Source organism: Onychomys torridus, chromosome 18, assembly GCF_903995425.1.
Source record: "Onychomys torridus chromosome 18, mOncTor1.1, whole genome shotgun sequence".
In the NCBI taxonomy this organism is placed as follows: Eukaryota; Metazoa; Chordata; class Mammalia; order Rodentia; family Cricetidae; genus Onychomys; species Onychomys torridus.
The window spans coordinates 42787483-42801966 of record NC_050460.1 but is presented as its reverse complement, the minus strand read 5'-3'; the positions used below and the strand labels follow the sequence as shown (position 1 = coordinate 42801966).

Below are 14484 nucleotides of genomic sequence, written 5' to 3'. Positions count from 1 at the left end.
ATCCATCCATCCATCCATCCATCCACCCACCCACCCACCCACCCACCCACCCATCCATCCATCCATCCATCCATCCATCCATCCATCCATCCATCCACGGCTCCGTGGGCTGCTTCACCTCTTGACCATCATGAAAACTGCTATGGAAGTGGGTTTGCCATGAGGACTCAATCTTTAAGTCCTTCCACCCTGAGGTTAGTCAGAGTCCCAGCCTGGCTCAGCACAAGCTGGAGATGGCTCAGTAGGATGGGAAGCCAAGTGCAGAAAGTCCTCTAGCTACACTGATTGAGCCAGGAGGCCTGAGTCTGAGCCATTGAATCATGCCAGACCTGGAGCGGTCCCCCTCTGCATCTAAAGCGGGAGCCATAAACCAGGCTGACTTACCGGCAGCACTCAGAGCTCCATTGTTTATGGCCAGCGTCTGCTCTGATTGGTAGATTCCTGTACTGCGCCCATTGTTAAATATTTGAATATGGGCCTGCAATAAACCACACCAGGACTTCTACACCTGACTGCACATCAGTCTCCTAAAGAGAGGGTGGGGGCACTGTCTAGGGGTTTGTGTTTTTTGCGCCCCACCAGCCAGCTGGTCTAGCAGGGTCCAGCAGTAGCACATACCCACCATGGCTCAGATGCACAGTCTCTGAGGTTGTTTTCTCAGAAACAGACCTTGTGATGAGTAGTTAAAAGCAGATGGTTGACTAGGGAGGAGACCCCAGAAACCGTAGGAAAGGGGTGAGGATATGAGGTAGGGCCAGATGGAATTTCTGATGCTGTAATAGATTACCGCAGACTGGCCAGCTTATAAAGAAGGGAGGGTCAGTTAGCTTACCCTTCTGAAGGCTAGAAGTTCAGGAGCTTGGTGCCCACATACAGTGAGGGTCTTCACCCTGCATCATAACATGGTGGGGAAATCACATGGTGAGAGAGACAAAGTGTTAGCTCGGGGATCTCATCCTTGTGAAGCCATTAATGCCTTTTCAAGGACCTGAGTTCATCTGGTTCTGATGGCTTCCTGAAGACCTCATCCCCAAATACCAGCAAATATGAATGAGGGGTAGCTGCAAACACATACATTTTAGAGGACACATCCAAACCACAGTACGGACCTTGTCATCACTAGAAGTGACAGATGTCAGTGTCGAAGCCTCAGAGATGTGCCTTTGAGAGCCAAGGGAACTGGGATGCATGTCCACCACCTCTCATCTTTATCTGTCATTTCCCATAGCCAGTCACTGAGTCCCAGCACCAGAGGGATTGATTCCGAGGCCCTTCTGGCCCATGAATGGCATGGGTTGACTCTGGTGAAAATCATGGAGTCTGACCATGGGAGACTAGGCTGGTGTGTGTGGGGGGTGTGGCTCTGAGGGAGACACAGCACCAGCTGCAGCTGTTGTGGACATCCCCAGCCCCTTTCACATCATCCTCAGAAGCCCCAGCACCTATGAATCACTGGACACCTTTCCACCAAACAAGAACTCCAGCTTCATCCACTACTGGTGGGAAAATAAAATGGTACAGGCATGGTACAAACCCACTTGATGATTCCTCAGTAAGTTAGATATAGAATGGCTTGATAACCCAGCAAATCTACTCCTAAACACACGAAGAACAATTTAAAATGAGAATCCAAACAATATCTTATACAGAGATGTTTAGATCTGCAGCATTCATAGCCCTAAGTGGGAAATAACCCAAACCTCTGCTGACTGAGGAGCGTATGAATAGGATGTGTTAGATCCACACAAGAGAAAATTAGTCAGCCATCAAAAGGAGCAGGGCTGTAATACAGGCACCAGCATGGACCAGTCTTACAGATGGTGCTAAGTGAAAGCCACACACAAGGCCACAGACTGTGGTTCTGTTGATGTGAACATCAGCTCTAATACAGACACCAGCATGGACCAGCCTTACAGATGATGCTGACTGAAAGCCACACACAAGGCCACAGACTGTGGTTCTGTTGATGTGAACATCCAGGGCAGGCAAGAGATGCAAGTGGAAGTGCAGAAACCAGAGACCAAGAAGTGTGATGAGGACAGTTTTCTTCACAGATGATGCAAGATGGTTGCCCAGCACCATGAATGACTCAGAAGGTACCAGATTGTACACTTTGGATTGTGAAGATGCTGAATTTTGTGAAGTGGTTATTTTGCTTGTGTATAGATGAGACAGGGTTTTGTGTAGCCCAGACTGACTTCAGATCTGATGTGTAGCCAAGGATGACCTTGAACCCCCAATTGTCCTCTCCCCATGTCCCAGGTGCTTCATAGGCATGCACCACCACATTTGCTTTGTGCTGTGCTGTGCTGTGGATACAACCCCAGGCCTTGTGCATATAGGCAAACAAGTGCTCTGTCCACTGATCTGCATCCTAAGCCCACCAGATTTTTTTGTTTGTTTGTTTTAAATCACACCAAATATTCCATATCCATGATGCTGTTATCTTAATGTGGGGACCAAAGCTGTGGGACCTTTGTACCACAAGGTCTCACAGCCAGGGATGGTAATCCTATAAGGGATGATCCTGGGGGTCTGGGCTTGAGCCAAGTCCCACAGACAGACCTGATTTCTGCAGGGACAATATGGCCAGAGATTGCTGGTAGGGCAGCTTGCGTGTTTTCCAGAGGAGCCATCTCTGGCCACTTGCATGGTGCAGCCAAGAACACTGGGCGGGGGAGGAGGTGCCCAGCTGGAAAACTGTGGGGTGTCTTGTCTTAAATATAATATTAAATCAGCACCTTTAATTAGTGCGCTTAGAAAAGGCCACTAGCAATTACCTGGGACACCAAGAAGGCGTGAGCTAGAAAGAGCCTGTGAGGAAGCCACAAAAGAGCATTTTGAGCAGCGCATAATTGAGGAGAAAATGGATAAAAGTCTGGGAAATTACAGGGTGGGTGACAGCAGCTGATGGCCCCATCCCTATCCTGCCCAGTGCCCCCCCTCCCTGGGAGGACCCAAGTGTCAAGCCTGGGAAAGCCATTTGGGATATCAGGTTCAGTCACACGACCTTGGCTGCAGGGCTGATGTGGCCTTCCCACAATCCCCTTGGCCAGCCAGAGCTTAGCCTCACTGAGCCCTCTACCTGGATCAGGATGGAGCTGGCAGGTGAGGCCAGTTTTCTGAGGGCTGCAGTGTAGATCTTTGTACTATGGAGAATGAGGGGCTCTTGTCTCCTGTGAGGAATTGGCCCAAGGCTTGGAAATCAGCTCTTTGCTTCCCAAATCTGATAACAGAGAGATGACAATATGTGTGTGTGCATGTATGTATATATGAGTATGTATGTATGATCTATCTATCTATCTATCTATCTATCTATCTACATCATTATAGAGATATAGATATGATGTATGTAATGTCTATTCATGGAAACTAGGAGTTGAGGCTGGAAATGTCTGCATAGTTTTAGAGTGTATCTTTTAGGATACACTGTATGGTCCATTCGGCTCCCAATTGGCCCTCAGACAAGATCTGATCTTTGGGAAGGTCAGCTTGGTTTACCCGTGTCTTCAACACACTCCACCCTTCTGACTTAGGCAAAAAAGGCACTGAGCGAGGCATGTAGGCATTCAGAGACGTGATCATGTGCTTCCTATCACCCACTGTTCAACCAGGCATTTGCTAACTGGCTCCTCCCTCTGTGAGATGGGAAAGTTGTCTCCAAGCTATTCTGATCTTGTTCCATGCTCTCTCTCATCTCTCACCTCCTTCATCACCACAAATGTTGTCTGACAATGGGAGAGGCTATGTTCCTTCCCCAAATCTCAGTGTCCTCATCTATAAAATGGGTAGAATAATGACCACCAGACAAAGTTATAGGAGGATTTAATGAGAAAATTTAAGTGAATGGGGAAAAAAAAACCTTCCCATTTTGGGATCCTGGTTAGGGCCTGACAGGAACATTTCTGTGGAATTTTTGCTTACTGTGGAAGAACTGAATCTCCAGCCTGAGCTATGGAGTGCAGCTCTGCTTTCTGCTAACCACAAGACTGTGGGAAATAATGGCGTCACTGGCTAGTGCCTTAAAAGCTCCAAGGCAGACAGTATGGCGTATGGAGCTCCCTGCCTGCCTCTGCTCAGGGCTCACAAGTGTTGGTGGTCACTGTTGGTAGAGCTGATCTGCTATCTGCTTCCTGAAGAAACTCCCAAGTCACAGACCCATAGTCCCTCCTTTTTCCCCTTACCTTGCTCTGTGAGGCTTCAGCTAAATACGAACATCAGTATTTGGAGACCAGATAGTGCCCGTCCCATTTTGCAGGTTCAACTGAACCCTTAAAAAAGGGAGCTGCCCAATCCAAGACTCTGAGATGGCGATGCCAGATCTTCCCTTCAGAGGCCTCCACACTGCATCTCCAGCTCCTAGGGACTTAAGGGCCTCCTGAGACTAAGGTGACCAGCTATCCCAGCTATTCTGGAGCTTTGGGGACTTGAAAGAATCCTCCTGTGCCAGAATCCTCTTCATCTTGGTTAAATGGGACAATGGGCTCCTCCTCTTTGAAAGCCACTCAGGAACCAGGGAGCCCCAGGACAAGATATTCTATATCAACCTTCTGAGCTAGGTTATACGGCACCACCCTGATGCCTAGGATGGCCTATGTCCAGAGCATTACATCCTGATGAGGGTGACCCCTACCTTCTGGTCTTCTTCTTGAGGACAGGAACCAGACCCTGTCAGAAAGAGTCTTGGGGTGACACATCTTAGCCTCCATGCACAGATGAAGACCAGAACATTTTGCAAAATAATATGAAGTAGAAAAGATGTTTATATTTGCAGAAGATGGAAATCCAGACACAACAGAAGTAGGAATAAAACAAAAGATCAGGGAAGGAAGGGTGTGGTCATCAGTGCCCATAGCTAAGACCTCCAGAGGACTGAGCCAGTACCTGGCCCTGTGGTCACACACCTACATCCCAGGTCCACAAGCTCTGCTAGCTTCCTTGACAGCCTCGTCCTCAGGCATGCTATTCTTGTAGGTGCCAGACTGGCCCAGTCAACAACCCAGTGGAATGAAAGCACAAGTCCCAGAGCTGACTTTGGTTGGCTAGTCTGAGTCACATACTTACCCCTGAGCCAATCATCGTGATGGGAGAGAAGAAACACTCTGATTGGCTAGGGTTGAGTTACGCACCCAACTTGGGACATAAGAATGGATGTAGTGGAGGTCTGCGGTCTGCCCTCATCTGAACCACCAGGGAAAGGTCTCCAGATTACAATCAGAGAGGTCACAACTGTCCATTTCACACCTAGACCATGACAAATGGGGGATCTGTGTTCCAGCTGTGTACACCCTGTGACAGGTGGGCCAGGACAGAAGTGGAGAGCCTTGTTTGTAGTCCAGTGATGCTTAGGAGGTGTCGGGATTGTTGGCCTCTGGAAGACCTGGAAGCGTTTGAGGTGGCTGTGCCCTGAAGGATGCCCCATTGTTTGGGCAAGGCGGGAAGAAATGAGCCTGACCTTTGTGTTGTCCTCCCCTCTCTCGTTCAACCACTCTAGGTTCTTCTGTGACCCAGTTGCTGGCCCGAGACATGGACAATGACCCCTTGGTGTTTGGCGTGTCTGGTGAGGAGGCCTCCCGCTTTTTTGCCGTGGAGCCCGACACTGGTGTGGTGTGGCTCCGGCAGCCTCTGGACAGAGAGGTATGGCGTGTGACTCCCTAATCTCAGCCCTTTTCTGGAGGAGTAGGGGCAGCCAATGGAAGAGGGTGGCTCACCATCTTTGGCGGGGGAATCTTCTTCCAAGACCCCATCCTGCCTCTGCTGGGACCATCTGTTTCCATGGTAGCTCTCTTCCAGGCCTGTGTCAGACCTGGGGCTGGAGTGGGTTGGATGAGGGTTCTCCGAGCCAGGAGTAGCATTGGATCAACAAGAGGAACGTGACCATGTGGTCATCTCTTGTGGACTCATCTCCTGTGGGGCAGACTAGTCTAACTTCTAGAGCAATGATCATGGCAATCCTTAGCAAATGAAGGGACATTTGAACGCATCCCCAGGCCACATCCTCTCCCACATCTCAGGGCATGGCCCCTGAAGTGTTTGGTGGCTTACTTAGCATCGCGCAGCCACGTGGAGGCCCAGCCAAGAGTGGCACCCAAGGTTCTTGACTTTGTCACTCAACTGTCTTCAGGAAGGATCCAGAGTCCACATTTGCTTCCCCAGTGCCAAGGGGCAGTGCCAGCCTTTTAGGGACACCTGTGGACGCCAGACCCAGATGAGGTCCTGGGCAGTGCTGGAGTCCCTGCAGCCACATCCAGAGCCAGGACCCAGGGCCTCTCTAACGCTGTTCTCTCTCTCCCTCTCTTTTCTTTTAGACTAAGTCTGAGTTCACAGTGGAGTTCTCCGTCAGTGATCACCAAGGGGTGAGTGTCCCGCAAGGCCCTCTAGTCCTAGGAAGGCTGTTCCTGGACTTAGCAGGTCCCTGGGCTGCATGGGTGGGAGGAGGAGGCCAGAGGGGAGTGCCAGTGTTGAGCCCTGTACTTCTCTCCCCAGGTGATCACACGGAAGGTGAATATCCAAGTTGGAGACGTGAACGACAACGCACCCACATTCCACAACCAGCCCTATAGTGTGCGCATCCCCGAGGTAAGAACCTTCTAGGTCCTGTGTGGGATGGGGTGGGGGCGATGATGGTTACTGGGACCACAGCTGTCCTCCAGTCCAGCTGGGTGGCATGTATGGTGATCTCTGAGTACAAGTAGATGCACTGTCCCCTGGGCACACTCTAGCCCGGATTCCACTTGGGGCCAATGAGAGCCACCCATCCTGTGGTTGAAAGAATGCCTGGGCCAGTGCGTGGAGCCTTGGGCCTGAGAGAAGGCCTGCTCTGGCAGAGCTCACCCCCATCTAGTGTTAGTAATGGAACAGGAACTGGGAGAAGCAAGTGTTATTATAACCTCTTCCTCTCCAACTGCAGCCTGCTGTGAGCCTTGGACAAGGCATGTGGGCAGGCCTTACCCCAGAACTACATGCTTTGGCCAGAATCGGGTCCCTACAGGACTAGGGAATGTGCAGGTTCCTACCTGTGTGGTCTGGCCTCCAGTTTCCCAGAGCTTCTGTTCTGTGTACTCTGAATATGTTTGCATGAGTGCATGCGTGTAAAATCAAGCCATCGCTGGTAATTGAGAAGTACAAATTATTGCATTACAAATGGTTCGTTAATAAGCTGGCTCCCGATGGCACCAGGGCTCTCTTCGCTTACTGTCCCTCACCACGGTGGCTGATGGCAGTCTTAAGGGATGGAGAAGCCCCTTACTGAGACTGATAAAGAGCTTCTAACTGGGTGTCCCTCAAGCTTGCCCTCGGGACTCTAGTTGGGGTGAAAATAATGGGAGATATAGTCCTCTGGAAAGGCAAGCTGGCACCAGACACTTGAGTCCTAACTCCTTTATGCCATCTGTCACCGGGGAACAAAAAGAGCCAAGATTATTCCCTAGGCTTAAGTGGGAGAGGGACTTGCCCAAGGTCACACAGCTGTAACTTGGACCTTAACTTCTGAGGCAGCAAAGACACCCGAAGGATGAAGGGATCTTGTCTCAGAACCAGAGGTCCTGGCCCTCATCACTCAATGGTGAGCCAAGGGTCCTAATAATTGTGCCAGTTGGGGGGTAGGGGGAGGGAACTGTAAAGCTGGGATTGCCCAGTGGTGCCTGGGACAGGATGGCAGGAGAGAGGACCCACATTCATCAGCACAGGGGCACAGTACCCTGGCATGCCTGGGGACAGCAGCTTGGCTTCCGGCTCTCGCTCACTTGGAAGTGCCCCTAATTCAATTAAGGGGCTCTGCGTGCCAGCCTGCACTCCGAGCCTGGACTCAGAAGCCAAGGGCATGGCTCGGAGTTAATGAGCCTTGTGCCCATTGCTCAGCTGCCATCCTGGCAGGCCCGGCTGTCCTCTGTCCTCCCTGGAGAGGGAGTGGCAGGCAATAGCCCTGGTAAGAGGACAAACAGTCCTGTCCCCGACTTCCCAGCCCTTGGGCTGGAGGCCAGCCCTTTCCTCTCTCCTCCTGCAGAAATGCATCCTGCAGAGTACACCCCTACTGGCACCCCACACCCCCAGGGTCCTCCAAGTCTCTCGGCTTCCACTGTTGTACATTTCATTAGCAAGGATCGTCTGTCCCATGTCTGCCCTGGCTTGGTTCTGTGGGGCTCTCATTCTCAGGAGGTCTGAGAAGCTATCGAAACAGAGAATGTCAGAGCTCAAGGCAAATAGCCCCAGGACACAGTCCTGCCCATACATTGACTTTGACCCCTCTGGGTCTAGTCTTCCCCTGCCCCCACCCCCCACCCCGTCACATGAGAGGTGAGATGGGTATCTGCTGAGGACGGTTGCTGCAAAGGGCACACAAGTGCTGGAAGCAGGCCTGTGTCATTTATTAGCTTGTGAGTGGACACCTATGGTCACTCTGTAGCCTGATACTTGATGCTAGCTTTGAGGCTGCTCAGCATGTCCAGGGCACATGGTATCAGCTAGATGGAGACCCAGCCATCTGGGCATGGCCCAGCCTGGGCCTGATGTGGTCAGCTGAGCTGGAACTGAGCTGCTTGGCTCAAGCCCCAGCTGGGGAACCAGTACAGGTGCTGGCCCCTGGCCTGGAATGGAGACCATAGTTCTCTGCTTGCGTTAAAGGTATCCTGGACATACTGTGGTCCACTGGACAGGCAAGTTCAGTGGCAGAGGCCCTTGAAAGGGGGCAGGGTGAGGCTGAAGCCCAGGGTGATGGGGTGAAGGGAGGAGCAAGCATTACCACAGACCCTGCTGGGAATGAATGCCTGGTAACTGCCGAGTGTCAGGGACTTCCCCAGGCTTCCTGGAGGAGGTAGCTTCCAGTAGACCTGATAGCAGTAGGAGGAAGGACAGTAGCGACAAGGGACCTAGCCTCTGGTCCTTGTCATGCAAACTGCCTGGGTAAGACTTAGATATGCCATAGCCTGTCTTCTGGCTTGGTGTGCACATGGAAGAGGGAGAGGGATACAGCTGCCCAACTAGGGTATTGACCAGGACTTTTCCTATTAAGAATCTAAGGGTGGAGCCTGGCCGGGATGCTCTTTACTTCCCAGGACTTTCTTGTGCTTTAGGGATGGTGGAAAAATTCCTAGACTGCCTCCGTTTATCCATTCAAGTCCTCTATGAGTCTTTAAGCCACTGTACCAAATCCCTTACCTTCCTAGCCTCAATGTCCCTGACCCTGGGCCCTGATGATTAACTAGTCCATGTGGCCAGAATAGCATGACTGTGATGCTGACACACCCACCGTCCCTCTCCTGCCTTGCCAGGGATGTACTGAGCTCCTGTGCATGGAGGCAGGCAAGTAGATGCAGGAGAGCCGTGCGCCCCCAAACATCCTGCACAGTGTATTAGAACAATGCTGAACCAGGGGGTCCTCTGGTGCCCCAGCAGAATTTCCTGGGGAGACTGTTCAGAGGTATCTTCCCATCCTGTGTGATTCTGCCTCAGAAGGTCAAGGAGAGCTGGTCTAGGGATCTGATTTTGTGTAATGGGTCCTGGGGCAAGCTACGCTTAGGCAAGACTGTGCCCCATTGCTGAGCTCTGTTTGTTCTTTTAAACTTCTCTTTTGGATAGGGTCTTGCAAAGCTTCCTACGCTGGGCTCAAACCCATGACAGGCCTGTGCCACCACACAAGGGGAGGCTAGAAACCTGCAAGCCGGTGACAGTGAGCCCAGCTAGGTTCGGAGAACTTTACAGGGTGACCATGACGGTTCCTGAAAGGGGCTGAGAGCAGCTGTCTAGATTGAGAAACTGCAGCAGTCTGTGATGCCCATGGGGACCTCAGTCCCTGAAATTAGGAATAGTGGGGTGGGAGACACTTCAGCCAAGGCTCCATCCCCAGTCTGCCCAGTCCTGCCTGTGCCTGGTGCCCCTAAGGATCCAGCCTCTCCACCAGGAGAAAGCAGACAGGTGTGTGTTTGTGTTTGCTCTGTCTTCCCTCATGCCCACCCTCCTCCCCTCGCTAAGCAGCTCTCTGTGTAATTATCCATTTTATCAGGGCGAAAGGCCCCGCAATTCACTTGTCGAAGCTCTAACGAGGGAGCGCGGAAGCTTTCAAGTCCGTAAAGAAAAGGGAAATCCGGCTAGAATTGGCAACTTAATTCACCAAGCCAGCCTCGACAGACCTCATTAAGCCCCCGTGTATTCATTTCAGCCTAATGGCTGTCACGCTGACTGCTGTTTGATTTGCTGTAATAGACTTTTATGGCCTGCCAATTTGCTCAAACGTGTTTGCCTGTGTCTGTGCCCAGCGGTACTGCTCCACTACCTCGGCGAGGGGGCCTGGCTTGCCTTGCTGACCTTCAGCGCTGCCCAGCCTGCTCCTCTCTGGAGGCCAGTTCTCAGTCCTGCAGGGTAGCAAGGGAGGTGACCCTGATGCTGGGGTATTTGAGCAGGAGGGTAAGTGTGAGGTTAGAAGTCCAGAAGGGCTGGTGGCTTCCAGGACAAGCAATCAAGACTTCCCTGGAGTCTCAGGGACACTGTGTCCTTGACGTTAGCATAAGTACAACTTCCTCAGCTGGCTAGCTCCGGCTTTTATCCATCTGGTCACAACATACCTTCCACCTCACTCAGCTGAATCCTCCTGTCTACCGGAGGGCTGGTTCAGTACCTTCAGCCTGCCTGCCTGTCTTTCCCTAGGCCCACACTTACCTTTCTAACTCATTAAAGTCCAACTCCATTGATCCTTCAAAGCCTGGCTTGGATTTGTGCAGCCTGATCTGCAGCGTGCTTCCCCCCCCCCCCCCCCCCCCCCGCCATGAAACAAATATTTGTCCAACAGACACTGGGCAGAGCCCTTAAATGACTTGGGTATGGGGTGGGGGGATTCTTAGATGACTTGGACATGCAGGGGAGGGGGGAATGATCCCCCCACTTTCCACTTAAGCTACTTTAAATGAGGACTTACTCTCTCTATTCATATTCATTCTCATCCCTTCCTGCACTCTCTATGCCTCTGTCTGTCTGTCTGTCTGTCTGATTAAAAGGGCTTTGCACATGTTAAGCAAGCACTCTAACACTGAGCCACACAGCTAGCCCCTCTTTACCTTTTATTTTGAAATAGTCTCACCAAGTGACCCAAGCTGGCCTTGACCATACAATTCTCCTGCCTCATGCTCCCAAAGAGCTAGAATTACAGGCCTGTACCACCAGGCCCAGCTTAGACCCCTGTCATCTTCTCTAGAAGATGAATAATAATATTTGTCACCAATAAGATTGTTAGACCTATGTTAACATAGGTAGGAGAAGTTCTTAGCCTAAATGTTGCTGAATCGCCATCCTCAGGGGGAGGCCATATTAGAAAGGGAGAAACCAGTGAGTGACATCTAACTGTGCCTCCAGTTATTAAATGCTATGATGACTTTGTGTGTGCAGCCCAATGGAAACATGTGGGGTGTATGTTCTAGGTCCTATTAGGAGGTATAGGAGTTCCTTAGAGTAGATAACTAATATCATGAATTTCCTGGAATCTTTGGGTATCTTTTTTATATGCTGGAATTTCTCAAGGAAGCTGAATTCTAACCCAGATTGGAGGCCCTGCTGAAGCCAGATGGTAGCTGGGGGCTAGGAGGATAGGTCCCTTGCAAGTCCCCAAGCTACCTCAAAGAGACAAATGGAGATAGGCTGCAAGTAGGCCCCCTACTTAATAAGGACAGAGGACCATTACTCACTGCCTGGACCTTATGTATAGATGGGTCAGAGGGGTGGCCACCAACCAATGAAAGCTGATTTGGCTGATTTTCTGTCGCTGTGATGAGACACCATGACCAAGGCCACTCATGATGAGACACTGTGACCAAGGCCACTTGTGATGATCATGGACTCATCTTCTGAAACTGTAAGCCTCTACTAAATGCTTTCTTCTATAAGATGTCTTTGTCATAGAATCTTAACACAGCAATAGAAAAGTAACTGACACAATTAAGTGAGTCCATGGTCATCACGGCATGGAGCATGGCAGCAGGCAGGCAGGCATGGTGCTGGAGTAGGTGAGAGATACATCCTGACCCACAAGTAGGAGGCAGAGAGGACTAACTGGGAATGGCACAGGCTTTTGAAACTTTAAAGCCTGTGACCAGTGACACACCTTCTCCAACAAGTTCCACCAACTGGAACCAAGCATTCTGATATATGAGCCTCTAGGGGCCAATCTCAGTCAAACCGTCACACTAGGAACATATTGCCACTTCCAGGATGGTCATTCTTGCTGTTCCCATTCTAGATGTGGGGCCAAGGACAGAAAGTCCCAGAACCAGCCTTAGCTAGAAGAAAGACCTTAAGAGGAGCCAGATTTGGTCTTATCTTGGGCCAGCTGCTTCTCTCCCACCTCCAGAATGGAAACAGCCTATTCTGCACAGACATTCTTGTAGCAACCCAGTGAAATGGCAGTACAAATGCAAAGTGCTCAGCATGGGGACCAGGATGAACATGTGTCTGGCACATGGCAATGGCTCTGACCATTACCATCTGTATATCTGTCTCCACCAGTAGCTCAAGGATGAGGCTTGGTCACCTGGGCCTGCCGAGCACCGGCACAGGCCCTGGCATGTGCATGGTGTCAAGTGAATGTCTTACTGTGGATGAACCTCACAATGGGCAGAGCTGTGCCACCTCTCTGTCTGGTGGCACTCCTGAAGATGACAGGAAAGCTTATACAAGGGCTTTGCCAACCAGAGTGTCTTCCCCAGGTGGAGGTTTGGAGCAGCAGGCATGACACTGGGTGGGGATCCAATTCATAGCCTGCTCCTCGTTTCCTCCTGCTTTATCAAAATAGCTGTGTTCCAAGCTGCAGGCAGCCTTTGGTGCCTGCCAGCCACCCCCCTATCTTAGAATCTCCATGCTAAAGCATATAGGGAGTCATGAGGTGGTGTCTATATGAGCCCAGGGCATGTGAGGAGCCAAGGAGGCCAACTTCTTAGCACCCCAGTGTGCCTTCAGTGTGCGAGTTAGCAGTGAATGATTTATGAACTGCATCCTCGGGTTGCAGGAGAGATGGGGGATGGGGCTCCCCCTGGCATGGGCTGCCATCCCCTCCAAGGTGTCAGTTTTACTCACGATAGTGTCGTCTCCTGCCCACGCCAGGGAAGGCAGCCCCTTGACAGGCTGTGTTAATTTATATATCAGGGCCACAGTGACTGCCGCCCCCTCTGCATCTGTAGCCAGCGGCCTATTGATCTGGAAGAGAGAGAATGATAAATCATCTCGGCCTGGGACTCTTGCTGGCCACAGAGGGGCAGCTGGCTCCCCAAGACGGCAGCCTGCGATGTCTCTATGCCCCCATGGCTCTCACACACCCTCTTACTTGTGGCTTTGGGCTCCCCCCTCTGTCAGCACAGTGACAGATCCCTGGGAACCCCCTCCCCCCGCTGACAGAAGTGCATGCCACAGCCCACAGCAGTCAAGACAGCAAGCAGTGGGTTAGCAGCAGACATGCCCCTTATGTATCCAGCTACCACCTGTTCCAAGGAGAGGGTGTGTGTGTGTGTGTGTGTGTGTGTGTGTGTGTGTGTGTGTGAGTGTGTGAGAATACTCTCATCTGGGTCATCTGGGTCTTAGGAGACATAAGGCTCAGTGTGTAAAGCACTTGCCATGCAAACTTGAGGACCCGAGTTTGAATCCTCAGAGCCCATGTCAGTCTGGGCATAGTAGTATGCACTCGTAACCCAGCACTCCTACTGTGAGACAGGAGGTGGTGGAAACAAGAGAAGCCCCAGCAGAAGTGTGGGGGCCAGCTAGCCTGGTGGATGAGGCAGCTAACCACAGAGACCCTGTCTCAAGGTAGAAGGTGAGGGTTGACACCTGAGATTGTCCCCGAACCTCCACACATGCTGTGGCTTGTGTATCCACACATGCACACACATATGTACACACACAAAGGCACATCTTTCTCTGGGACCTCTCAGTATCCTTTCATCTCCACAACAGCTCTGAGCAAGAGAAGACTTGAGTTTTACATTTATAGATGAGGGAAACTGAGGCCAAGATGAATATGCCTGCTGACTTTTCTCCAAGTCCCCAAGTGAAGTCATTTGTACGATACCATTGTCTATAGTGATGTCCTTCTGTGCATGTGTGCTGGCTGCACCACCATTTCCAGCAGTAACCCACTTCTGCTTGACTTTCAACACTACCCACTCACAACATCTTTGGGGGTGTGTTTGTGGCCTGTCTGGTGCCTGCTTGTGATTGGCTACAGCCTCCAGAGATGAGGTCCTGATTAAGCCAGAATAGGGAAAGGGGCCAGGAACACTATGCCTTGTGTCTTGGTTTACCCCAAAGAGTTCAAGTTGTCTTCATACTTTATACACAAGTCAATGGGGTCTTGTGGCAAGTTCACTCAGAGCTCATTGCCAGCTCTGTGCAATAAGGCTCAGCCCCACCAGTGTCCTCCTGCACCTGGGGACCCAGCAATAGCTTCTGTGACGCTCCTTGGGTTTGTGGGCTAGTAGATACCCAGAGGTTGCTGTCGTTCCAGTTATCAGG

At 51.2% G+C, this 14484-nt stretch overlaps 1 protein-coding gene across 1 annotated transcript in view; it reads left to right on the top strand.

Annotated features, from left to right (window-relative positions):
• The window catches only part of Cdh23 (cadherin related 23), a 380451-nt gene that overhangs the window by 88193 nt on the left and 277774 nt on the right, over window positions 1-14484 (top strand). The window contains exons 4-6 of the mRNA XM_036167012.1: window positions 5495-5637; window positions 6309-6356; window positions 6487-6579. Of these exons, the coding sequence (XP_036022905.1) occupies window positions 5495-5637; window positions 6309-6356; window positions 6487-6579 (284 nt within the window). The remainder of the gene's footprint in view (window positions 1-5494; window positions 5638-6308; window positions 6357-6486; window positions 6580-14484) is intronic.